Source organism: Anoplopoma fimbria, chromosome 10 (genome assembly GCF_027596085.1).
Source record: "Anoplopoma fimbria isolate UVic2021 breed Golden Eagle Sablefish chromosome 10, Afim_UVic_2022, whole genome shotgun sequence".
In the NCBI taxonomy this organism is placed as follows: Eukaryota; Metazoa; Chordata; class Actinopteri; order Perciformes; family Anoplopomatidae; genus Anoplopoma; species Anoplopoma fimbria.
In genome coordinates, this window is record NC_072458.1 from 10,999,115 (window position 1) to 11,024,939 (window position 25,825).

Sequence of the window (25,825 nt, forward strand, 5' to 3'; positions counted from 1 at the left end):
CATTTAAATGCTGACCGGCTTTTAACGACAGTGTTACTAAATAACAGAGACAGCAGGCTCGCTAGTGAAGTACAGGATGTCCATTCAGTATGATGAGCCTGCGCTAACAGAGAGTTACGATGTTGTGGGGTCATTTCCTAAAAGTTTTGGCTACGGGGTGGAGGAGCCAGACATGGAGGAGAGCTCCACCTCAGCTGACAAACCGAGGATACTGCTGATGGGACTGAGGCGGAGTGGCAAGTCTTCTATTCAGAAGGTAAACTACCTGAAACCCACCACCACAAAGGGAGCTGGTAAATCGCAGGGATGTGAGATAAAGCAATGCAAAGCATAGCTATCTGTTTATTAGGTCAACCTGCCCAGAGCTGATAAAACAGTCCTCAAATACATCCCTCCTTTACAAAGGATTGGATGTTAAATGTGTTTAGAATCTGTTGATTCAATTGAATTATCATTTTGGAGGCTGTAGTTGTTTTGCTGTGAAGAGACATGTACAGTATGTGCAATGATAGTAAATAACTTTATTAATCCCGCAGGAAATTCCTGTTAGGGTATTATGAGCAATATAAGTTACAGTGCAACACTTTGATAAAGTGGGAATGAGGGTAGTGCAAAGGGTAGTGCTATGGTAATGTGCAAAACCAGCAGTCCAGAATAATTCCATGTTAATAAACATTCACACATCCAGTGTTAAATCTAGAAACATACCATGTAGATAATTAAATGCTGAAAGGTGTTTTCCAGTATTTTATTTATCTCCATCGATATTAACGGGGTGGTTGAAATATTATAAACACTTCCTGATACAGTTCCACTGCATCTCAAATTACAGTAAAATTGAATCAACAACTCTAAATCTGAACTTGATAACCTTCATAAAGTCAGGATTTATTGGAGGACTGTTGCATTAGTTTTGCTTAGCTGTAATTGATAAGCTGGCTGTAATCATGACCAACAAACCTTTCTTCATCGTGATTTGTTAACAGCATACATTGTCAGCAACATTGTCTCTTTCAAGTTCCTACATGAAACTGCTCACAACAAGGTCTGTGGATTCATTTCAGTAACCAGTTCATGATTTATAGAAAGAGACATTACTGTTGAGTCTTTCAAATGTATTTTTTTGTGGTGTTTTGAGCACCACAAGCTGAGTGCCATATAGTTCCATTGTAATGGAGAGAAGCACCACATTTCTATGGTTGATATTTCCAACATTCGGCAACACATAAAAACAATCTAGGTTGATAAATAGCACTGCAGGCAAGAGCAAAGATTTATTTATCTATTTTGGGGATGACTGTCGCGTTACAGAAACAGGACAAATGGGGGGAACTTCAGGAACAGCATGGATCAACAGGGAGACATGAAATAGGTATAACAACATTGGCCAAAACAATAATCCTCCTGCTCCTCTCACCAGGTTGTTTTCCACAAGATGTCACCCAACGAAACACTGTTTCTAGAGAGCACCAACAAAATCTACAAGGACGACATCTCCAGCACCTCCTTTGTCAACTTCCAGATCTGGGACTTTCCTGGCCAGGTGGACTTCTTCGACCCCTCGTTTGACAGCGAGATGATCTTTAACGGGACCGGCGCTTTGATCTTTGTCATTGATGCTCAGGTAGGATGACATTAGTTTAAACCCAAGAAGAAGAATGTCATTTTTAAAGGCTTCCTGTGCGAGATGAATTAACACAGGACTTTTCCTTGTTGTTAGGATGACTACGTCGAGGCCCTCGGGCGGTTACATCTCACCGTATCCAGAGCCTACAAAGTGAATCCAGACATCAACTTTGAGGTGTTCATCCATAAAGTAGACGGTCTGTCAGACGACCACAAAATAGAGACACAAAGAGACATTCATCAGCGGGCCAACGATGATCTTGCCGACGCCGGTCTGGAGAAGCTTCACCTCAGGTGAGTGTCTGACACGTCTGCACAGATTAGATACTGTAGCTGCAAGATGTAGCTGCAGATCACTCCTAGAAGGTAGTGTTCTAGGATGTTCTAGTAATATAACTTTTATGATTGTTGTCTAACAGGATGGAAGTTGTATGTGCTCTACTAAAACACTAGATAGATGGTAATTTCGCTATCAGCGTGTGACATTACCTTCTGTACCTTCTGTATCTAAATTTGAAATTAAAAGCATTTCTATAGCCTCCACACGGCTCTCAACATGACGATGGCTTAGCCGGTCGCTTGCAGCCGCAACGGTGCTAACAGTGCAACAGTGTTGACATAGCAAACAGTCTTTAACAGAGGGGGAATTGGAGGGTGGACACTACACTTCCGTGACAAAGCCATAGGTCGGTGAGGTGTTATCAGCTGTAACTGCTGTATGAGCGCAGTGCACGACAACATGCACTAAAAGGCACAATGCTTTTATTTAAAAAATTGTCTGCATAAACTGTTATTTGTTGATTTTTTTTTTTTTTTGGTTTGTCCTGCTTCCCTCAAGTGGTCTTAAATCAGTTAATGAACTTTTAAATGAATTTCGATATTGTATAATTGGTGATGTCAGACATTTCAGGTATAGCGTTAAGTTTATGTTCACTGTGAAACTGTTGGATTAGTATATTTCATCTTGCAGTGTTAGCCGAGACTTGTTTGTTGACACTGTATTTTTGTGTCCTTACTCTCCTCTCCTACTTTCCCTCCTAAGCTTCTACCTAACCAGCATCTACGACCACTCCATATTTGAGGCCTTCAGTAAAGTTGTCCAGAAGCTCATTCCTCAGTTACCAACGTTGGAGAACCTTTTGAACATTTTCATATCGGTATGTTCATTTTTGTTACGTTTAATTACAGAAATAAGTGTGTCCTTCTAGCACCGTCTCGTATTAACAACCTTTGTGTTTTACAGCACTCTGGGATCGAGAAAGCGTTCCTGTTTGATGTTGTTAGCAAGATTTACATCGCCACAGACAGTTCTCCTGTGGACATGCAGTCCTACGAACTCTGCTGTGATATGATAGATGTTGTCATTGATGTCTCCTGCATATACGGGTGAGAAGAATTATATTTGTGTTGGCAGTGATTGTATCATTTAGTTGAAAGTTTTAAAGGTTCCTCTCTGTCTTCTTCTTCTTGGCAGGCTGATGGCGGATGGTAGTGGCTGTGCCTATGACAAGGAGTCTATGGCAATCATCAAGCTCAACAACACCACAGTGCTTTATTTGAAAGAGGTCACTAAGTTCCTCGCTCTCGTCTGCATCCTCAGAGAGGAGAGCTTTGAGAGGAAAGGTGAGTAGTTTGGGATTTTGTAAACAGTTGAGTTGGCATCAGTAGATCGGGCTTTGATTACATAGGATGTCCTAAATGTCTGATTGAAGCGTGAAGCTGCCAACTCTAAAGTGGCTAAAGTTAAAAATGAGTTATGAGCTGACTTCTAAGCTGGCAAAACTTTAATGGAACATATTTTTCTATCTGTTTTGGCTTTCTGTCCTCACTGAACTGGTGTTTTTTACACCCACGTTTAGCCGGCGTGTAGAGTTTTGGACACTTTATTTTACTTAGCAAGATTTCCTTTCACCTTTTGAAATTAAATGCTTTAAATGACTTTTTTGTCCTCTTTGCAGGTTTGATAGAGTACAACTTCCATTGTTTTCGAAAAGCCATCCACGAAGTGTTTGAAGTTGGCAACCCACCACAAGACGTCCGCTCCTCCAGCAACAACCTGACAGGCCTAAAGTACGCGGGGCTGAACGGAAGTGCTGTTTAGAGGGCAGAAGGTGTGTGTGTTATTCTTTAATTAACCTGGAGAGCTCTGCGACTTGGAGGGATCACATGAAAGCGCACATGCCTCCTGTCAAACACACATTGCCTTACTGTGTGCAACTGAATGTGAATCAGTTAGAGCTGATGAACTGAGCTTACGCCAAAAAACAACAAAAAACAAAATAGTGGTTCCTTCTTTCCGCACATTTATCGGTATTTAAATGTCAGCTGTGTTTACCTTCTTGGCCAGTTTATTCTGTGTACTCTGCAACATTTAAATATACTCCTAAGAGCCTTCTGATCCAGTTTAAGCACTTACCGTCAATATGAACAAAAAGCTCCATTGAGTGAAGCTAAAACTGAATTTCCACAAACTATAATCAACAGTACAAACTTCTTTCATGTTCCTGCTCATTAAACTTTGAAATATTAAGTCATGTAAGTGGATCTAATAGCCAGTATGAAAAAGAAAGCACAGTGTTTGTCCTTATGTGTTTCTTCTGTTGATAATGACTCATGTGACCAGCGGCCGGAGCTCTGCTCAGGATCCCCGTCAGACCAGTACTGTGCCAGTTACACCATTAGAGCCTTGGTTTAATAACAGCATGTTGGTTTTAATGGAGTCTGGAAATAATAGATGATGCTTTTCACACGGACAAACCTGCCACGTCTGCGACGCTCAACTTTTTGTAGCTTGTGATGAACGTTTTGACCAAATTTGCTTTACAGGGACTCAGTTTGTAGCGGTTTGTTTTGCTTTCTTGGTGCAAGCCTTGAATAATATTTCAGGGATTTATAATTATTGTACATAATTCTTTAATAAAATATGTTTCCTATTTTTCTGAGTCACAGTTATGAACTTTTTTTTAATAATTAGTATAATTGTCTCACAAGTTAAGAAAGTACTTATAAGATAGTATGCCATAGTTTTGAGTTTCTTTTAAAATATTCTATATTTAAAAATGTATATATACTTTGTCATAACTATGAGATACTTTGTTATACATATAAGATATGGTATTTAAATATTAGCTTTTTATTATTTATTACTGCTTTAATTCTGCCAGTTATGATGTATTATCACATAACCATGAGATACTGTCATGTCAATTTTATTTCCTTATTTTGTGAAAGTTTCTTATGTGTGAGATACAAAGAATTGTGAGCACCTATTGAGATTGGAAATTTGTTAAATATAAGGAAATGTGTCCCATAATCATTACAGTTAGGCTCAGTCTCTCATAATTCTGAGAGTTTCTTAAATGTATGCAGTACAAAGTCATATTGGTAAGGCACTATCTCACAATTACGAGACCCAAAATCATAAAAAGAAAAGACACATTTTTATCATAATTCTGAGAGTTTCTCATGAGATATAAAAGTAATATTTACAAAAGCATTATCTTATTTGTATTGGACACAAGGTTATTTAAAAATCACCTGTTTTTTTATCACAATAATGCAAACCTGTCAAATAGTTACGTTTCCGAAACTTTCCTTATAACTATGATTTTTTGAGGTTTTCTCATAATTATGAGTTAAAAATCCATCACTTAATTTTTTCCCTTATGATATATTTTCTCATGACTAGGTAGTTTATTATAAAAACTTTTTTTACTATACACGATTATAAAGCTATACAAAGCACAGACATTTTACATTTTGAAGTGTTTTATCCTCACATAATATGCAATATTATGGCATAATTATGACATATTAGCAACTATCATACTTTTGAGATTCTAAGTCCTAATATTGAGGCATTACCTAATTTCCTCAGAAGTATTGTCTCATAATTATGGCAAAACACTTAATAGTAGCATCACTAGGCTTCCATAATATGGACAGGTTTAAAGACACAAAAATGTATCACCCCAAAAATTTTGTTAAATATTGTGATAATAAAAGTTATTTCTTAGACTTTTAGCTTCATGTGTTTTAAATCTATCACTGTGTTTTAGCATCCACCCAGAGTTGAAATGTTGTAACTAACAGGTTTTACCAGCAGGTGGCAGCATATTTACATGTAAATGTTTGACATTTCAGTATAAAATAGAAAAGTTCAGCCTCTCTCAAGCTTGTGTAATAATTCAAATAAATCAATATTTTCAACTAGTCCTTCACCATGATCTCTGAGATCTAACAGCCCGTCAACTGCTCCTGCAATAAGCTAAAAAGTGCCACACACACGTGAATGGAAAGGCATCATCACTTCCTGTAGTGTGGACATCCTGACTTAATGGGTAGTGGCAGGATGGAGCCAGAGCTGAAGCCTCTAATCGTCCCCAGACCTCCTGCTCACCGCTGTGGAAAATAGAGGTCAATGAGAGAGAAAATGATATCTCCATTTTTTTCCCGGGACCTCGCAGTTTGCTCCTCACCACACAAAATGTAATGTAGCCGATAAAACTATAAAGTCAAGAAAGGTTAGACTTGAGAGTGAAAGACAATACAGAAAGTGTGGAGGGTTTAAAGCTGCTGCTGGTCATCCTCATCCATGTGTGATGGCTGGTAGTTACAGGGAAAGGAAGCTGTATGATAAAAATGTATTTCAACCCCCCGTTCAACCTTCGTAAGCAGTATATATAAGCAACTAATACATTGTTTATAACTTGTGCATACATTACACATGTAGCTGTTAACAGGCATAACATATTTTTAAGAATACAAAATGTGGAGTTGTTATGTAGTCATCTGTTATATTATCAATGTCAAACTTCTATTTTTCAATATTTGCACATGTAAAAACAGTTTGATAATGTTAATAGCATCTATAAACACACAGTAAATCATGTATAACACATATAAACTTAAGTGCTTTATAACACACTAAGATTTGATATTGTGTGTAAAGGGCCATCTTGTGTTATCAATCATTCATCTACAGTCTATGCACAAACTCTTCATACGATAAGTTATATTTGTTGATGAATACATTAATAAAAACTTTACAATGCCTTGGTTACAACTAATATATAGTGTGTTTTATATTGTGTAATGTACTGCTTATAAATAAATTTGAGTGGGGGTGTTGAGGTAGTTAAGTGAAGGAAACCTTTCTACAACTGCAATTTTCAAGTCCCCAAATGACTTGGGTAGAACACATTAAATTAGATTATTATAAGGATTTTCCATTTTTAGAGAGGTAAAAAAAGTGGTTTACAGCAGCAGCTGGAGGCCAAAGGCTACTGTGTATTTAAAATATTCTATTACATCCAAAAAAAAACACCTTCTTTTGGCTTGAACTCCCCACAAGGTGAAAGAAAGACAGGAGGGAGTGGAGAGAAGAAAGGGGCGGTGTTTGATGGAATGCTTTTGGCTTTTTACGCACCAGATGCTTCAGTCTGTGGAAACCCGTCAGTTGAAACAGTTTCACGGAGGATTTAATTATCTGTCATTTTATACTCCAGAGCAGCACGAGCCGACGAGCAGCCCGGATCCTGTAGAGACTCCTGTGAGCATCTCCAGAGGCTGCTGCTCCGCAAAGAGAGGTACGTTTAAATTCAGACGCTTTGTAGATCTGTGCTGCTTACAGCTTTGTAGCGTAACACAGTAGATGATACCTATATTTAAAGTGTGTTATGGTGAGTTAACATTGTTGTAATCTCCTGAAGCGCTGACGTCTGCTCCACTGAGGAGCGCACAGATCCTCACCAGTCCTCACCTGGCCAAATAAAGCTGCGTTAATGAAGCTTTAAATTAATTTTGGAATATGTTTTCCACGGTTTAACAGATAGAAAAGGGCTGCAGAGAACCGAAACTAAAACGAATGTATTAATGAGTAAATAACGTGTATAACTGCAGACTTGATTGCTAATTCAAAAACTGATTATCTCCAGCATTTATTAATGTTACCAACATGTGTAACTACATCATTCCCGAATCGAAAGGACAAACACTTTTCACAACCTGGCAACCGAGAATGATCTATTAGTTATGATAAATAATTGATCTATAGAGCGTTAGTAAAGACATTATAAAGGATGACTTAATAGTGCATTCTAAACCAAATATTTGACCCCCCACATCCAGGATGGACCAGAAAGGAAGTCCTTTCTTTAGAGTGTTATTGGGGCCTGAACGGGGTCCAAAGTGAGTAATTGATACTGTGAATAAGTGCAGCGGCCCGTATTTCAAGTAGGATTTATGAGAAGAACATGTGGACCTTTGAGGAACCAATCCCTTGCTTTATTTTTTCTTAAATTGGCTCGTGTGCACAAAATCTTCACATCTGGACAATTAAAGCGCGATATGGCATGCAATTGTTTCTTTTATTCATATGTAGGCATGTTAAAAAGTCATTCAGTCTTGTGGAGTTAGAGTGATGTCATGTCTCCTTCAGATTACACATTTACTTCTAGAGACTCAGTAAGCCCCCCCCCCCCCCCCAACACACCCACCTCCTGCTCTGGCACTGCTCATACTTTCCATCACCGCACACCATCCCCATACATACCACCATCACGTTCCAATCCATTTGGGTGAAATGAATACATTCATTGAAACAATGCAGCTCTGGTTGGAGGGAGCTATTTTTTTGTTTCCCACACAAAGGAATTCCTGACATTTGTCTTTTTTTGTAGAAAACAGAAGGTCCAAAGAAAACATTTTTTTTGCTTTTTTTTCTTCTTCTTCTTCTCAGCCGCAAGATTTTGCCACGTTTTGACCACAGTCACATTCCTCTGAGATTCTTGCGTTGGGCGAAGGTTGGGCCTGCATGTGTACAATCAGTGGAGACGAGCCAGACACAAAATAAATTTTGGATTGTGACTGACGGTCATAAAAATCTGACAGACAGACAAAGAGTCTCATCATGAGTCAGTCTCACTCACGTCGCAGCCTTTTCCGTTTCTTGTTTCGGCTGCACATGGCAAGTGTTGGAAATGTGATCATTTGCTGTCTTGCTGAGAGTGAAACGAAAAGATTCTTGTCTCTCATGTCTGTACACTAAATATAAAGCTGCAGCTAGCAGTCGGTTAGCTTAGCCTAGCATTAAGACTGGAAACAGTGGGGAAACAGCTAGACTGGCTCTGTTTAAAGACAGCACCGCTGTAGCACACTAATCAACATCTTAAATATTCGTTTTTAATTGTGAAAAATACATTTTGTTTAAGGGATGGAGCTGTAGATTAGCTTAGTTTAGTGTAAAGCCTGAAAGCAAAGAGGAAAGTGACCCAAAAAAGAGTGCTTGAAGCTTTCTAATTGAGACGTTCTATCTTGTATGTTTAATCCTTACACAAACAGAAATGTAGAAATAGCAATTATGGTGTTACATGCTGAAACTATTATCGGCGAGCAATAGCTAGAAGCGGTCATGTCCCACATCTCCTCAACTCCCTCAAAAAAGGAAAATTTTTCATTTTCACATTTCTGTTTTCGTTCCAATTAAAAAAAGGAGATCCAATGAGTATCAGAGATTCTGGTAGGCTGATTTTGTTGCCTTGGTACAGAGCCAGGCTAGCTGTTTCCCCCTGTTTCCAGTCTCTATGCTAAGCTAAGCTAACTGGCTGCTGGCTGTAGCTTAATTTGTACCATACAGACCTTAAAGAGACATGTTAATCTTCTCCTATAACTCTGGGCAAGAAAGCAGATAAGCCATTACCTCAGATGTCTAACTGCTCCTTCAGTGAGTCAGGGAAAAGATCACAGATATGTCTGGAGAACGGTTTCCACTTCAGTTTTGAGTAAATGCATTTGTATTTATATCTCCAGTTGCTCAAAACTCTAAAATCATCTGTCTGTGTTTTCTGCAGGTGCAACAGTTTGAAACCAATCCTCTGCCTTCCCAAAGTCAAATAATTCCAGCAGCGAACATAAAACAGGGACAGCAGACCGAGTCTCTCAGAAAACAAACGTCTGTTACCATTAACCCACACGACTTGAACTGCCCAATTCCAGATAATATGTTTATTTGTGTGTTAGTCTTGGACTATAGTTGTCGTTTTTTTAAAGATCAGGCCGACTGTTTATTTGCTTCGGTCAGCGTTTGCCTGCGAGCTCAATCCAAGGGCAACAACTACGCTGCCAAAAGTAACTTTAACTAAAGTACTTCATTTTAAGAGACTTCATGACCGCACTTGATTACAATCTTTTTAATCTGCCTCTACTACTTTTATTCTTTCGTCATGCGCATAAACATTTAGACGTTTCACATATATTTTCAGCCACACTCGGCCCTGGATGGCAATCTCAGTCGGTCCACCACTTTAGTCCAAACTGAAATATCTCAACAACTATTGCTTGCGTTGATATGAAATTCTTTAAACACATTCATGTTCCCCAGAAGATTAATTCTAATGATCCTGGTCTTTCCCTCTAGCGCCAACATCGGGTCAAAATCTGTCCATGCTTTTGATTTATGACCTGTAAACCTAACGACATTCCCATCAGCCTCAGCTGTTCTTAGTGTTTTGAGCTAATTACTAAATGCTGATTATTGATGGTGAACACAGTAAGCATGTTCGCATTTTCATGGTGAGCTTGTTAGCATGATCACATTAGCATTTTGCTGAAAGTACAGCCTGACAGAGCTGTCAGCATGGCTACAGACTCTTAGTGTTGTTCGTGTGTCCTTTAGGTCAGTGATTTCCCAAATGTTTTTGCTTGCAACCCCAAGTAATGTTTACTTTTATATCTCTTTTCAAAAATCTGTAAATTCTGAATAATTTTCTGAAGAAATTTCCTGATCTAATATGGTTATAGGGAAAATGGACACAGTTTTCCGTTCAGGTACACTTCAAATTACTCAATTACAGTTAATTTTCAGCTGCAACATGCAAAAAATTTACAAATATGGAGAACATAATGAGCATGAGAGATTTGTCTTGACCTTGGAAACTGAAGTTTGACAAAAAATGATTTATGAGTCCACTTTCTAGCTTTTTTCCCAGAGCTTTAACAACATCTTACAGTCTTCCTCTGTGGATAGCGATTGTTACTTGGCAGCTGAAAGCTCAATAGCAAGAAACCAAATTTGCAATCCTATTTTGTAATCATCTCGCAACCCCCATCCTAAGAACCTAAAGTGTCAGGTCACTGTGTGATGAAGACTTGGCGTGGTGGTGACTTGTTTACTTGTTGTCAGACTGAGATCTGTTTGTCAGTTCTGTCGACAGCATCAGAGGAGAAACTGCAGCTGCAGCCCACATTGTTTCACTGGATAAACAAGCAGCTGCCTGGAGACTCATAAAACAAAACCAGACACATATTCTGTCTTTAAAGGTGCTTACTCCCTAATGTTATGGACTTAATTCAGTTCAATTCAATTCAGTTTATTTTGTATAGCCCAGAATCACAAATTACAAATTTGCCTCAGAGGGCTTTACAATCTGTGCACATGCGACATCCTCTGTCCTTCCCTCACATCGGCACAGGAAAAACTCCCCTAAAAAACGGTAACAGTTATGTGTCATTAATATCCAGGGATACTGTTCATGTTATGGTTTAGTGCAATTAAGAGTAATTAATTACATAATCATGTAAAATGAAGCACAGCCTCATTGCAGAACACTTGAATGTTTGACACTAATTTGTCCTTATAAGGAGGTGATTTTTCATATTCAAGCAACCGAAATATGTTACACATCAGAACATTGTCATTGCTTAAAACGGCAAGAAGGAGCACCTCATCCTGATGAGATCTTTAATCGGCGACAACAAAATGTACAATGTGTGTTCATGTTGATTTGTGTGCGTCGTTCAGCTGAAACTAGCTTTGTGATCTACAGGAAGCTGCACCACATTGAGCGTCTTTGTACTGGGGATGAAAGGGAGCGCAGTCATCTGACAGCCATAAGAGACCAGCCTTGTTTTTTCTTTGCTTTTCTATTTTTTCTGCGACAGTTTACAGCTGCAGCCATGAGAGTGTCACTTTCCTTCCGATGCTGCAGGGCTCCTCTGTTGTTGCCATGTTCTACACAGTATTGTGCCACTGTCAATATTCCCATTCAACTCCCTAAATCCAGGTTATGTAACTCAGGGAGACGCACAATATGAAGACTGTTCTGAGCTTCAGGGGCCGTTAAAGTACCCTAATCCATTTCAGGGGGAATAAACAGTAAAGTGGGGTGGAAATTAAAAAGCCAACTTTGTTACACGCCTTCCTGTTTTAACGGAATGGGTGCATGGTTTGGGTCATTAAATGAGTATTGCAGCAAACGAGAAAGCAGTGATTGTAAGTTAAAGCATTGGGGAAAAAAACACGACTAAGAGCCTTTAAGGCTGCACTTATCGTTTATGATCAACCGAATTGGAAAAAAACAGCCTCCTCCTGGTATATCCCAGTCAAATATATTTAGAATATGGGACAATGCGTCAAAATCTCCAACTTTGTGAAAAGATGTGCAGAAGTTTCAACAAACCACTGGCAACATGCCTGCAAACATCTTAATGAAACCCTAATACGAACGCTTAAATAGCCTAATTAGAAAATAAAGAAGCTATACTTAGTTTCTATCTCATTTCACTTGTTAACAATCACAACTATTTAAAGTAACTAAAGCTCTAGTGTCACAGGAAAGGGTCTGAATAGTTATGTCAACGTGTTATTTCAGTTTTGTCATAGTGGGGTACTTAGTGTAAAGGGGGGAAAAATAAATTTAGTGGCCATAAGGCTGCAACACAATGAAAGGTACCATGATGGCGCTAGAATATAAGTCAAAAGATCTTCAAATTCATTAGGATACATTATCTGGGGACTATGAATGTCTTTACAATATTTCATGACAATCCATCCAAGCGTTGGTTATATTTCAGTCTGGACTTAAGTCGCAGAAAGACAGATGGACCGGCATTGTCAGTCATAGATCATGGTTAAAATTTCACTCTTTTAGCAGCATCCCTGTTTTAACTGAGGAGAAAGGCTCAGATCTGTAGTAGTTGTTTCATTAAAGGAGATAACACTGATTGTGAGTTTAATAATATATGAAAAAAATCTCAAAAAGAACAAAGAGGTGTACAGGGAATGTAATCCTCCCTCCAAAAAAGGCACTGAGGCTGTTTTCTAACGCATGAATTAGTATTTTGTGTGTCTGACAGATTTAACACTTACCTAGACATTTTGTTCCACTGGACTTTATTACGTGTGACAGAGGTTTTCATCATGGAATAATCTGGTTTGTAAACCTCAGACTTGAAGTCTAAATTCCTCAACGGGGGGAAAATAAACACTAACACCCAGCGGCAGCAGCTCCACTGGCCTGCAGAGAGTTTCTGGCTGTCGTCGTAAGAAACTGTCCAGGTTGTTGAGGTGTAAAATAACAGCAGCGAGCCATGCAGGGACATGAGACAGGAGGCCCGATCCTGGGAGACAGTTGCCATTTGGCTGCCACTACAAAGGGCTCCTGTAAATCTCTCACCGGGACGGTCAGTGTATCAGTAAAGGAATTCAACATGTCCACTCATCAAGGTGAATTGTGGGCTTAAATAGTTTCAGCAGCCGTGCTACTAAAGAGAAGGAGTACTTAGACAGGACTGATGAGTGTTTGGTTTAATGTCTCCCTTTGAGGAGGAGAAGAACAGGGGCGACAAGTAGTCTTGGGTGTTATCCAGAAGGACACCTGTTAAGTAACGTGAACGCCTCCTAAACAGACCGCTGACTACGCGTGACTCAGTGATTCAGACAGTTGGTGTCAGACAATGTGGAGGGTGTCAAATGAGCAGGTTTTTAACAGATGTTTACATGCAGTCGGTTGTGACCTTAAAACGAGATAATACATTTTTACAAGACGCAATTTCAAACACTGTTTTAGGTATACATGTTCAACACAAGCAGCAACCTCCGGTTCTGCCAGTGAAGCCGATGCGGAAGTGTCTTAAAAGTTTCATTCTCTCTACTGATCTGAGGAGGGCAACTCCTCAGGTTGCAAAAAGAAGTTTGATTGTACGGAAGTCTATGAGAAAATGACTCTACTTCTCGACTGATTTATTCCCTCAGTAAACATTGTAAACAGGAGGTTATGGTCTCAATCGTTAGTTTCAAGTCTTTTTCAATACAGTGTGATGTTTATTTAGTAAATTATGGTCCATTTAGAGCCAAATAAACCATAAAGCAGAGTTTGCTTTAGGGCGGGCTTACTGTGTTTGAGATGTCACTGTCGCTACCAGAGCAGTATCCAGCGTGACTATGTCACTCCTCCGCAATTTCCAAATATGGTAACCTTCGTTCATCGGTTGCAAAAAAACATCAACATTTAGATGTCCGTAATCCAAGATGGCGACGGTGAAATTGCTGAACTCAATGCTTCATAACGGCAATCCACAAACCAATCATTGGTGTCACGATAACTACGTCCACTTTTTATATACAGTCTATGGTTTAACAGCTCTTTAATGGCAATGTCAAATCAACCAATCATGTGGCAGCGTCTCAAAGCATTAAGGCATGTAGATGTGGTCACCAGGGGTGCTCAACTTTTTGTAACGTCAGGCTAGCCCCACTTCTGATTGTTAAAAAAATCTGAGGACGACCCTGCTAAATGAATGAGAAAACAACAGCAGTATGCAAAAGAGCATCTCAGAACACGTTGCACTTTGAAGCAGATGGGCTTGAGCAGCAGAAGTATGGATTCTTCCGGCCACCTACCAGCACCTCTAAAAGCTCACTAATTAATTAATGTCTCTGTTTGGATTAAAGATATAACTTTTTTTTTTTTACTTTGGACAAAGCTTTCAGTCTTTATGCTAAGCTAATGCTGCTCCATGCTTAATGATCAGTTTCTCACTCAACTGTTTCTACAGTAAGAGTCCCAACATATTTCCCTATTTTATAGCTGACTATAAAGTTATAATGGACTGTCCTAAAATATTGGTTTCAACATTGATGGATTTTTAATGAGATGCCTTTGTGTTTTGGCACGAGTCCCAAATGAGTTCCCTATTGGAGGCCTAAAAGAGAATTTGATGACAGACGACAGCTGGAGACCACAGAATGTGTTCACAGATGTTGTGGCTCAGGAAGAGAAACATAAAGCTAAAAACTGGGAAGACTATGTCCGGAAGGAAAGCCATTGTTCTGTCACTGCATTCATCGTAGACATGGATGGACGAGAATAGAAACCCGAACCTCTTTAGACATTTAGGAGGGAAGTTGTGCTGATTTCCCCATCCAGACAGCAAATCTGACAGAAAACAGACATAGGATGTGATGTTATCCCTCAGTTTGGTTATGGTCCTCCTTGTTTTGTTGACCCAGCTTGATGCCCTGCAAGAGGAAGCGGTGCTGTTATCTGCAGGCAGGGATGCATGAGGGATGTCCTCAGTGCTGTGCTAACATGGCATTGGGAGAAAAAGTCTCCAAAAGAGCTGCGGTGGAGAGGGAGTTTCTGCTTCTGGCAACGACTTTAGGACATGACCGAGAGCAGCCTGTGTTTATCCTTTTTATGTTTATCTGAAATTGCTGCATCATTGGTTATTAGAAACAAAATGTTTGATAGCAGTCAGACACGAGGAATGTAAACTGCACTTTCACGATGACTCCTTTAGCAGGCCAGATGAAATTACTTGGATGTTGCCGACCATGATTACCTGTAAATGTAAATGTGTGGAGCGGGAAACCATCATCATGAGCGATGTGATTTAATTCTCACAAGCTTCATAACAAAACCACAAAAAAATATGTGTTTCTGGGAAAACAAGTGACCTTCATTAGTTTGCACCGAGCCCTGGGTCCTCTCATGGTTTAGACCGAGCCGGTGACGTCTTCCAGAGGTGGGGGGCGGTTGGGACCTTAACTCATTCCTCCATCCCTCAGGGAAATTTCTCTGCTGCACTTTGTTGAACCCACCTCCCGTTTTCTGACACTATAAAAACATGTCAAAGCCCCTCTGTGACCAAAATAGGGGGGAAAAAAATTATAAACAATTACTGTTTCCAAGTGAAATATTTAAGTGTCTGCCTTTGTAAATGTTCCAGACGCTGTGATCCTGAGCATGGACATATACCCATAGAGACCTCTCCTTATCCATAATCTTCATCCACACTGTATATATCTTTTCTGAGCCATGCCTGCCCTGAATTAACTGTTCCACAGGAGGGTATTTTAACCTCCCACACTTCATTTCCTCGCTCATTTCCCTTCGCCGCTGCAGAACATGGGGTCACATACACTGCTAATTCTTCACTGTGTTCAGTAATAATGGTGGGATGATGTTATTGTCAGTGTGCCAAGCCTTACTTCCACCTGTCCTTCCTCTGCTCCATGAGCTCCCAATCAAGTAATTTATTCAAATTAAGTACAGGATGCTACTTCTCATGGTAAACTGACTCTTGAGATGCATCATCTTGTTTTTAAGAGGCTCCAAATAAGTGAGACCATTTGACCAACTACAGTGTGTCTAAAGTTGTCCAGATATCCAGTTTGAAACAGAGAAGTCTAGGTTACATAAAGCTGTTTATTCAACAGCATTACAATGACTACATTTATCAGTGTGATGAAGGGCTTAACTATGCTTTGAAATAAAGTGCACAAACTTTACAAATATAACTAAACAAGACACATCAACATCTTTCGACCCTCAAATTATGATTTGATTATGATAAAAACATGCTTGCTGAGTATCGACAAATTGGACCCTGTTGTTTTCTCATTCTTATGTCTTGCTCGCTGGCGTGTGACTCTGAATTACACTCCTCAAGGCTAGAAATTCTTTAGCAAAATCAATCATAAGCATCTCCTTTCATGTCATATTTATCCTAAATCTGTATCAAAGCATGTTTGTAAAAAAGAGAAACCTTATGATTATTTAATTCTCTTCTCATACAATTAAATACTACTTCCTTTCAGTTGCTATTTTTATTTTTACTAAGCATCTTCAGGGCAAATATGAAGACAAACACATGATTGGAGTTGAAATGGAGTTATTTTTTGGCAATCAACCCTATTTCCCCAGTATTTTAGTGGCAGGCACTTAGGAAAGTAAGAACATAAAAAGCTCCATAATGAGGCAAATTTAGATATAGGACACAATTAACCCCATTTAATGAATTTTCTGAGAAAGTGCAGTCCAGTAAAACGTTTGAAAAAGTTGTGCTTTTGGAGGAAATACTGCTAAATTAAAAAGTGTCCTTGGTGATAATGTATTTGTAGTTAAGAGTCAACCCACTCATTAAAAAAAAACCAGCCAAATTGGGATCCAATTAAGAAGAAAGATCTGAAAGAGCTGTATGCAAAGTGATTGGGGTGAAAAAGTAAACATGACTGTGAGGAGCCCTAATTATCATTGAAATGTCCACAGCTGTCATGGACTACAGTACATTGTCAAGATCAGAGTAATTAGTTTGGACGAAACCAAAAGCTTAAGTTGCAGCAATAAAACATCTATAAGTTTGATATGTTGCTACTGACACCAAAAGAAATTCTGATTTGAGAGAGAGTTGTGGACAAAAGGAGTAAAGTAAAATGAGTTACTAAAAGCAGTAACTTGATAAACGAGTGGTATTGCAGTTTAAACACGGGCCAAACAAAGATGAAAAAGCCCTGGAGAGAGCCTTTGAAATAGAGAGCACTGTTTCAATTCAGCTCACAACAATTAATATTGTTTAGTTGTTCTTTCTCAATGCCAAACCGCCGCAGGGGGTTTCGTACAAGAATGAGGGGGAGGGAGAGCCAGAGCCTCATAAGCTTTCACTTATTAGTGAGTAATGATGAAACAGGATAAGCGATTATATCATTACAGGCCTTTACAATAAATCAAATCCAAGTTAAAGTGTTCATTCAGCCTTTTCTCTGCTTGCAGGAAATACTGGAACATTTTTGAACAATGCATAACTGTTGACTGCAGTATGGTGTATTTTGGTAAACCATCCATTCCATGTTGAAAGTTCATCCAAAAAAGGATTCACCACTTTTTCAAAGTCTCCAAAAATCTCTTCCTCCTCTCAGACTCTGGTCAAATCAACATTTTCATCCTCCTCAACCGCACTGCTGCTCTTCTAACCATCAACCACAATATTCTTCGTCAAAAACTTTGTTCAACCCAAGGAAATTGTTGTGCTGCAGTTTCAGTGCCAAGTAGGAAGGTGTGCAAATATAAAAAGTTTAAATATAAAATATCAATAAACGAATATACAAAATATGCTCCTGCTCCACTACCACTTCTTCATCCCAAGGCATCCCCCAGGGTTCAATGCCTGGTCCTCCACAGTTAATTGCCCTTCATGTCTTCCCTTTGTTAACATCATCCGTCTTCACGGTCTCCAATTCCACTGCTATGCCGATGATTTCCAACGCCACATCTCCACTTTATACACAGTCACTGCAACTCACTCCACCCTGCGCCGTCAAAATTTTGCTGTGGATGCAAGCCAACTCTTGCAAACTTAACTGATTTTTGATAGCAAACTCTCCTTTTGAACCCATCCCCTAAAACTTGATGCATGTTTTCACCACATCCAGACTTGACTCCTGCAATAGCATTATTGATGGTATATCTTCCAAAGTCCTAAATAAACTTCAGTACATCCATAATTGTGTATGTTAAAGACCCAAACCTCACATTTTTAATGTTTGATTTTATGTCCTGTAATACCCTTTACCTTTAATGTGTTTTTAGTTATCTATTATATTTTTAAGTTGTGGGTTTAGTGTCTTTAAGCGCTCTCTAGTGCTCCAAAATGTTTGTTTATTTTACTCCCAATTTTTGACTTGGCTGTTGGTCTTTATTTCCGAGCTGTATATTCAAAAACTGCCAGCCTCCCTTCTTCCTGCTTTCTCTCTCCCTGTTTTACTAATCTCACTCCTCCTTCCTGTGCTGTCTTCTTGCTGATAGCAAATGCTAAACTGGACCTGTGAATTATTTCAGCCAGAAGAAAGACATCATGAGTGACCGGTTCGACTGCAAAAACTGCAACGAGTCCCTGTGCGGCCGCAAGTACATCCAGGTGGAGGACAACCCTCACTGCATCCCCTGCTACGACCGCTTGTATGCCAACACCTGCCAGGAATGTAAAGAAATCATCGGACATAATGCCAAGGTAAGCTCTACTTGTACATGGGTGGAAAGTAACTAGTACATCTACTCAACTGCTGTACTGAAGTACAGTGATGAAGTATTTGTAGTTTTCTACTTCTACTCCAATACAGTTCAGAGGGAAATATTGTACTTTTTACACAACACTTATTTGAAACCTATGGTTACTGATTTAGATTGAGATTGCAATTAATTGTTTTCCTTGTCAATAAATCTGACGATCATTTTATTAATGAAACATATAATTTTCACTTTTGTTCAAGTCCAAAACCAAAGATATTCATTTTAAAATGGCTTTAAACAGAAAAGCAACAAATCCTCAGCTGAAACCGGAGAGTAGTTGGCATTTCATTGAAAAATGTAATTAAATCAACCATCAAAATAGTTGCCAATTAATTTTCTATTGATCAAGTAGTTGTGTCAGCTCTATCATGTCTATCAATATCATGTATGTTTAAAATAAAACTGCCAAAGAGTATATGAAATAGTTCACTAAAATGCTGCTAGATGATAATGCATCACTAATAATGATCAAATTATATTCAAAATTATAATATATTAATAATAAATAATAATATTAGGGACCATACTGCCTCTGTAACAACTACTTTTGTTGTTGATACTTAAAGTACTTTTCAATGATTATAACACTGTGAATGCTGAGTACTTCTGCCACCTCTTAAATTGTATCTGTCTGACTGCATTATGATACATTTTCTAACTGCTTATACAAACCAGCTGGCATTCCTGGAAAACTCTCCTTCCAGAGCACCAAATTGCCTGTAATCCCCTTTAAACTGCGTTAATACTTAGTCAGTGAAAATTAAAAACACTGTCCTGAAGAAAACTCCCACAGACGCCATGAGGCCACAAGTGTCCTGTGAATTATGGACTCCCTGTGAGGGTCTGCAGTAAATTATGCTCCGGCTTGCTTTGGCCGTCCCTCCCTTGCAGGAGACATAACAACAGTCATCCTTCATCCTTCTCCGTCCCTCTGCGTTAGTTGTTTCTTTTACTGTGAAACTCCACGCCTCAAAAATAAGTTTTTCACCCACCGTTCAATGAGGCCATTTATCACAGAGCTCGCCTGAACTGCAGATGAACTGGAACACAAGCAGCTGTTGGAAGAAAAACAATCACAGAGTGGGTTCATCTGATTTTTTAAGTAAAAAAAAAACTTCTCTCATGCTCAACTCCACTGTTCTGAGGACAGCGGGATGTCGTGGAAAGAAGGAAACTTTAGGCTTGACTGAGGCTCCCATGTAAACATCCAAAATACGGAGAACTGAGTCCTGTGGTCGCCCGTGACCTCTCACCTCCAAGCAGATGGGGGAGCATTTATTACTTATGAATTTCATCTTTTTAAACAAGATTTTTTTAAACAAGAACAATGCCTTAGTTTAGGAAATCAGGCCAGGATTAATTCAGTCAAAGGTTACATTGTAAAGGATTCAGCATGTTCACACGTAAGGGAAGATAACATGATTACATTGTACATGATCAGAGTAATTTCCCTTACATCCTTCTCCTCCTCTTCCTCCAGGAGCTCTTCTATGAGAACAGACATTACCACGCGCACTGTTTCCGCTGTTTCCGCTGCGACCGCTCTCTGGCCGATGAGCCCTTCACCAGCCAGGAGGACGCGCTGGTGTGCAGCGACTGCTACTGCAACGAGTATTCCTCCAAGTGTGTGTCCTGCGACAAGACGGTCATGCCAGGTATTGACGCCGAAGACCGGCTGCATCACTTTTGTTCCTCCAACACTCAAGTTCACAAACCTCCTCGGGGACAGATCATTGAGTAATCGCTCAAATAGCCATAAAGTTCACACCCTGTCTTTGCACGGATAAAGAGGCTAACGAGCTGTTGTGTTCCGGGGTGTGACAGCTTAGATGTGACAGGATGATTGTTTCCTTGCTCCGTTGAAAATATCTCCCAGCAGGGTTTTTAGACTCTGGCCGCTGTGACGACACGAGTGCAGCAGTGGTGTCGGATGACTGAAAATTACCCGGCCTGTGGGTTGTGTGGGATCTTATAACTCACCAGTTATTTTCTGAACTGAGCAGTCCTTTTCTTCAGTTTTTGCTCAGCCTGGAATGCCTTTAAAAGCACGGCCAAGTTCAAGTTCAAAACACAGTCACGCATTTGGTTTGGAGTTCAGGTCCCGAAAGTCATAAAACAGAGCCAATGATTAAAGGAGCTCAGAGGCATGACCGGCTGCATGTGTTTCTTAGCAAAGAAAACAGCCACATATGAAATGGTTAAAACTGTAAAATAAATAAAAAAGCTGTGTTTGGATGCCAGCGAGAACATTGCTTTGCCACAGCTTGTCAAATTGTTTTGATGCAAGATAAGCTGAAGTAATTGTACCGAGCAGGAGGGCTGTGTAAAAACAGGTTTAGCCGTCACACTGAATCATCACTTTTGGTCTTCTCAGTGTTTCGCTGTGTGAAACGCTATCGGGTTTCTTTCCAGCTAATGGCGACAGCACAGTAGGGCAGAGATCAGAGGAATGCCCCAAGTGACACACAGGTCTGCAAATGTCAAGGAAGACATCAACTAACAATCACAGACATTTTTTCTCTGACAGGATCAAAGATGTTGGAGTATGGCGGCTCCACGTGGCACGAGGACTGTTTTGTGTGTCACGGCTGTGAGAAGCCGATAGGTGCCGAGGCCTTCATCCCAGACAACAACAACTACTACTGTGTGCCGTGCTACGAGGGCAGGGTGGCTCCTCAGTGCAGCCACTGCAAAAAGGTGAACTTATCTTAATTAATCCGTAGAGAACATTTCCAATTCATCATTGAGTCGAAAATAATCCATCCATCTCTGTTTCCCAGAGCTCATGGTGACATATGTCTTGTGTATCAGTCCAAAACTAAAAGATATAGGTAAAGATAGATCTTTTATTTAAAATGCTTTCATTGAAAAGCAGCCACCAGAACCAGACACTGTTGAGGGTTTTTGCTTTGTAGATGACTTTAACAATTAATCAATTATGTTGATCTACTTATTGAATTGTCAACTGATCCTTTCAGCATTAAACAGGTGGTTAAAAGTCATCATCCACTACCTATTTTTCTCTTTTTATTTAGCAAATACAGAGAGCACAGAAACTCTAAGATAAAAAAATATTATAAAAATATCCCAAATAAGATAAAGAAATGTGAAAAAAAGGTCACGAAGCCGTAATCTGATACAGTGGAAAAAATATAGAGAAACATAATTAATTAAATTATTGAAAAGTGTAATTGAATTACTTGAATGTGGGAGGAAAAATCCACTCACTTAGACTAATTTAGACTTTATAAATTAGATATAATGACTATTTTATTTTATATTTTTATCATTTGAATGTTACGTGAGCTCTTTCACAATACTTTAGCTGGCAGTCCACACCATAATATGTCAGGGAATACTGGCCATGTGTGGTTTTATTTTCCACTTATTCTGAGTTTCATTTAAACTTATTCTGAGTTGATGAAATTGAACATGTTTTAAACATCCAGGTGTTAGATTATAGGATTAATGTGATACAATGTATAAGAAGTTTTACATTTTACTGATACAGTTTGTGTATGTGTTCTTCAGGCTCTGACTAAAGGAGGGGTGACCTACAAGGACGAGGTGTGGCACAAAGAGTGTTTTCTCTGCACGGGCTGCAAGGCTCCGCTGGCTGGCCAACCCTTCACCTCGCAGGGGGAGAGTCCGTACTGTGTCAAGTGCTTCAGCAGCCTGTATGCCAAAAAGTGTGCCGGCTGCAATACGGCCATCACAGGTCAGTGGAAAGTAGAAGACCAGCGAGGTGTTGTTGTCTGTTGGTTAAGGGCACAATATCTCTGGTTCTATTCTGTCTAGGGTCGTTTATCATGTTCAATTTTCTCTTTGTGATTCCTGTCTGTATGTTTCAACTATCTACTATCAATAAACTGTCAAAACAATTATTGTTGACAAACAGGTGTAGGCAGTAAGGTGAGTCAGGTTGTAAATCTTGGCTCTGATCCTTTCTTTGTGATTTGCATGTTTGCATATATCCTCTGTTTTTGTGTTGTGTAGTTTCCTCCTGTTGTCCAAAGAAATTACTTCACAATAAAAGCCACGCCGTGTTGTCAAGCTTTCATTGTGAAATCGCAGCAGTAGAAAATGTTTTTTGTGATTAGCAGTAACTTAATACAGCTTTGATACTGTATTACATGTTTCCTATGAATATTGAATGTGTATTAAAACAATTTGAATCCCACTTAGTAATGGCGGGCCCTGCCACTAACAATGAAAACTGCGTTTTCACCAAGATTGTCCAATTTTCTATTAACAAAAACTTGATGTTATAATCACATACATCAGAGAAACAAGAAAATGAAATGGACATATAACGCTCACTTTCAGGTTCATTCTTTTCATATTTTTATTTCTACTGGAACCTGTTTACATGCTTTAATGTTCAAACACATTATTTCTCTCATACAGTCTGTCCCAATATACCTGTATTAACTCTCTGTTTGAAAAGCTCAGTTTTAGCGCCTTAAGCATCCTCCGGAATGTAGTTAGCAAGAAAAAGGATGGTGCACCTTTGCAAAGGTAGTTCTCAATTCGTGGGTTGAGATTCTCAGATGGGAAGTGGTATATTTTAATGAACCTGCATGTGACAAAGGAAGGGGAGACAAATATGAATGGCTTGTTGAATCACATGATTTCTGATTCTGGTTGGTAGCCACTCCAGATACCCACATGTATGAGCACAAACACTGACAAAGTATGTGAGTTTTTCATGACATGTCCCCTGTAAAGAAAAGACAGAAAATACAGTTAAAACAAGCAAGATCCATTATCCTCTCCTTATCACGTCTTTCTAGTAGTGGCAAAGAAACTTGACATTCCTGAGTTAAATGAGAACTTTAATTAGACGCCTTTGACCACAGCTATGAACTGGAATACCAGCAGGTTGACAGAACTGGCATTGCTTTCTTATTGTTACTGCCAACTGCTGATGTCATCTTGAATACATGTATGTTATTTCCGCAATCCTGCAAGGCTCCTATTACATTTTCATTCATTCATTCATTCATTCATTAGTTAGTTCTGATGTTTTGTATTTGTGCCTCACAGGGTTTGGAGATGGGAAGTACGTGTCTTTCGAGGACCGGCAGTGGCACCAGCCGTGCTTTAAGTGTTCACGCTGCTCGGTGTCGCTGGTGGGCTCCGGCTTCTTCCCCGACCGCGACCAGATTCTGTGTACAGACTGCAACAACGATGACTGACCGCCACTAACCACACCGGCAACACCTGCAGCAAATATGAAACACCGGCAAAGCATTTTTTTTCTAAACTTCAGCCTGCACACGAACATTGCAATATAACTAATTCACTCACAGTGTGAAGCTGATGCAAAGCTCAGTATTTACAACCCAAACCTCTCATCAGCCTTTAGCACATTGAAATGTTTGTATAAATTCTGCAGAAATATCCTGTGATGTATGTCTATGAATTTGTTTTTTGATATTTTAAATGTTTTAAAAACCAAAGACTAAATGAAATATACAACACACATACAGATTTGTGTATTTTGAATGTTATGACCAACGCTTGGCAAACGTATTTCTATTTTTGGAGAATATTCCAACTTATATAAAGCTTATCTTCTCCCACTACTCACTGTATGTAAAATCATTTGTTGAGAATGTACTGTATATTTAGTTTTCTTTTCAGCTTAAAACAGTCATTACTGGCGTACGTACAATAATAATAAATGTGATAAAAAAGGATAATGTATAAATTAATTAATCAATGGATTATTTGTCTCTCTGAACATTGACACACACAATACATCTCATAATTTTGCAATTTGCTTTACTTTCTCAATATGAGACAAATTATCAGGCCATACAAAAGTCGTAACATCTCTCGTGAGGAGTATCAAGCAGCTGAAACTAAATATTCCTTTTGCTGATACTTAATGAAAAATCATACTATATTAAACTATCTTTACAATTTCTTTAAAACAATCACGGAGAAGGTTCCTTTGAAAAACCCTCACCCTGTTTCCCAAAGATGGTTTTCTGTGGGTAGTCCCATGCAGACTTTCCGCTATATTACTCACATAATCTACGTAAATATTTACAGTTCAGAACCTCTGTGCTGATTTACTCTGATTGTGTTTATATGGCAGCTGTGCCAGGGTAGCGTCTATGTCAGGAGGGGGACAGAAAACCAAGATGATGTAGCTTAGGACACACTGGTTGAACAGGACGATAGTACTTTTGTTTCTATGGTCTTGATGCTAAATGAAATACCTTGGACCCGCTCTTTCTTGCCTTTAAAGTGTCACAAAACTATTTTAATTTGACAGAAATAAAGGACAGTTTTACTAAAAAAAAGTTCATTTTTGACCTGGAAAACAGTTTGACAATTAAAAAAAAGAAAATCCAGACAAAGTTAGTAAGTGGCCTTTAAAGTTCAGAGTATTTAGTCAAATACAAAAATATATTATGTTCACAGTAAGAAAAAGATGGAAATAAATGGACTTGGCCCTGACAGGTGCTAATGTGAATATATGGCTGCCCACTCTCACCAGGCGCCTGGTGCTCGCTCATAAAATGTGAAATGTAGCTGACCAGAACTGAAATACTCTTGTGTTACTTCCTGCTTTTGATCATCTTTTATGACTCAGTGTAAAAGTGTTGACTTGCTGCAACAAGCATGTTCTTTATGCCCCGTTAAAATCTTATCACAAGATCAACTCCAGATGAAAAATAAAAGCGCCATGTGGTGCTGTTATTTGTTTGAGCTTTTCCCATGACTCTTCCTGAAATATGTTTGACCTTGTTTGCGGGGATGTAGGCGAACAAGTCTTGTTTGGTCCCAGGAGGAGGAAGAGGAGGAGGAGGAGAAGGGATGGGGTTGAAGCTCCTCAGTGAATATTTCAGATTTCACGTCATCCCGCTCAGTGGCCAGGGACTCAGCCTCAGCTGGATCCTGCTGGTGGAGGCTGTTAAAGTAATTAGACGACATTACTCTGACTGACTGACCACAGGAGAAGGAAAGGGGGGCTAAACGCCTCCTTTGAGATCCTGCAGCTTCGTCTGTATTTTCTCTGCATATATCCTCAAGTCCTTAGATGACTGTTTGTAGCATCA

The 25,825-nt window shown here is 39.3% G+C and overlaps 3 protein-coding genes across 4 annotated transcripts in view; 2 read left to right on the forward strand and 1 right to left on the reverse strand.

Moving 5' to 3' along the window:
* The window catches only part of cldn35 (claudin 35), a 242,449-nt gene that overhangs the window by 142,665 nt on the left and 73,959 nt on the right, over nt 1–25,825 (reverse strand). The gene's annotated exons all lie outside the window — the stretch shown is intronic.
* rragcb (Ras-related GTP binding Cb) lies at nt 75–4,553 on the forward strand. The gene is made up of 7 exons (XM_054606410.1): nt 75–256; nt 1,421–1,624; nt 1,721–1,920; nt 2,669–2,783; nt 2,870–3,012; nt 3,101–3,249; nt 3,585–4,553. The coding sequence occupies exons 1-7, from the start codon at nt 77–79 to the stop codon at nt 3,725–3,727; spliced, it is 1,134 nt and encodes a 377-aa protein (XP_054462385.1). The 5' UTR covers nt 75–76; the 3' UTR covers nt 3,728–4,553.
* LOC129097523 (four and a half LIM domains protein 3-like) lies at nt 7,080–24,444 on the forward strand. 2 transcript variants are annotated; one of them, XM_054606414.1, is made up of 6 exons: nt 7,080–7,214; nt 18,522–18,693; nt 20,233–20,407; nt 21,280–21,449; nt 22,284–22,470; nt 23,799–24,444. In XM_054606414.1, exons 2-6 carry the CDS (start codon nt 18,538–18,540, stop codon nt 23,948–23,950), a joined length of 840 nt encoding a protein of 279 aa, XP_054462389.1. In that variant the 5' UTR covers nt 7,080–7,214; nt 18,522–18,537; the 3' UTR covers nt 23,951–24,444. The 2 variants fall into 2 exon arrangements, with proteins under 2 accessions (XP_054462389.1, XP_054462390.1); XM_054606415.1 differs by lacking the exon at nt 7,080–7,214 and having other exon boundaries at nt 18,506–18,693.

Excerpts from the sequence above, each read along its gene's own strand:
- rragcb (XM_054606410.1), top strand. The coding sequence starts at position 77 with ATGTCCATTCAGTATGATGAGCCTGCGCTAACAGAGAGTTACGATGTT. Across the intron at positions 2,784-2,869 it reads TTTTGAACATTTTCATATCG|CACTCTGGGATCGAGAAAGC; the intron begins GTATGTTCATTT and ends TGTGTTTTACAG. Across the intron at positions 3,013-3,100 it reads GATGTCTCCTGCATATACGG|GCTGATGGCGGATGGTAGTG; the intron begins GTGAGAAGAATT and ends TCTTCTTGGCAG.
- LOC129097523 (XM_054606414.1), top strand. The coding sequence starts at position 18,538 with ATGAGTGACCGGTTCGACTGCAAAAACTGCAACGAGTCCCTGTGCGGC. Across the intron at positions 18,694-20,232 it reads TCATCGGACATAATGCCAAG|GAGCTCTTCTATGAGAACAG; the intron begins GTAAGCTCTACT and ends CTCTTCCTCCAG. Across the intron at positions 22,471-23,798 it reads CTGCAATACGGCCATCACAG|GGTTTGGAGATGGGAAGTAC; the intron begins GTCAGTGGAAAG and ends TGTGCCTCACAG.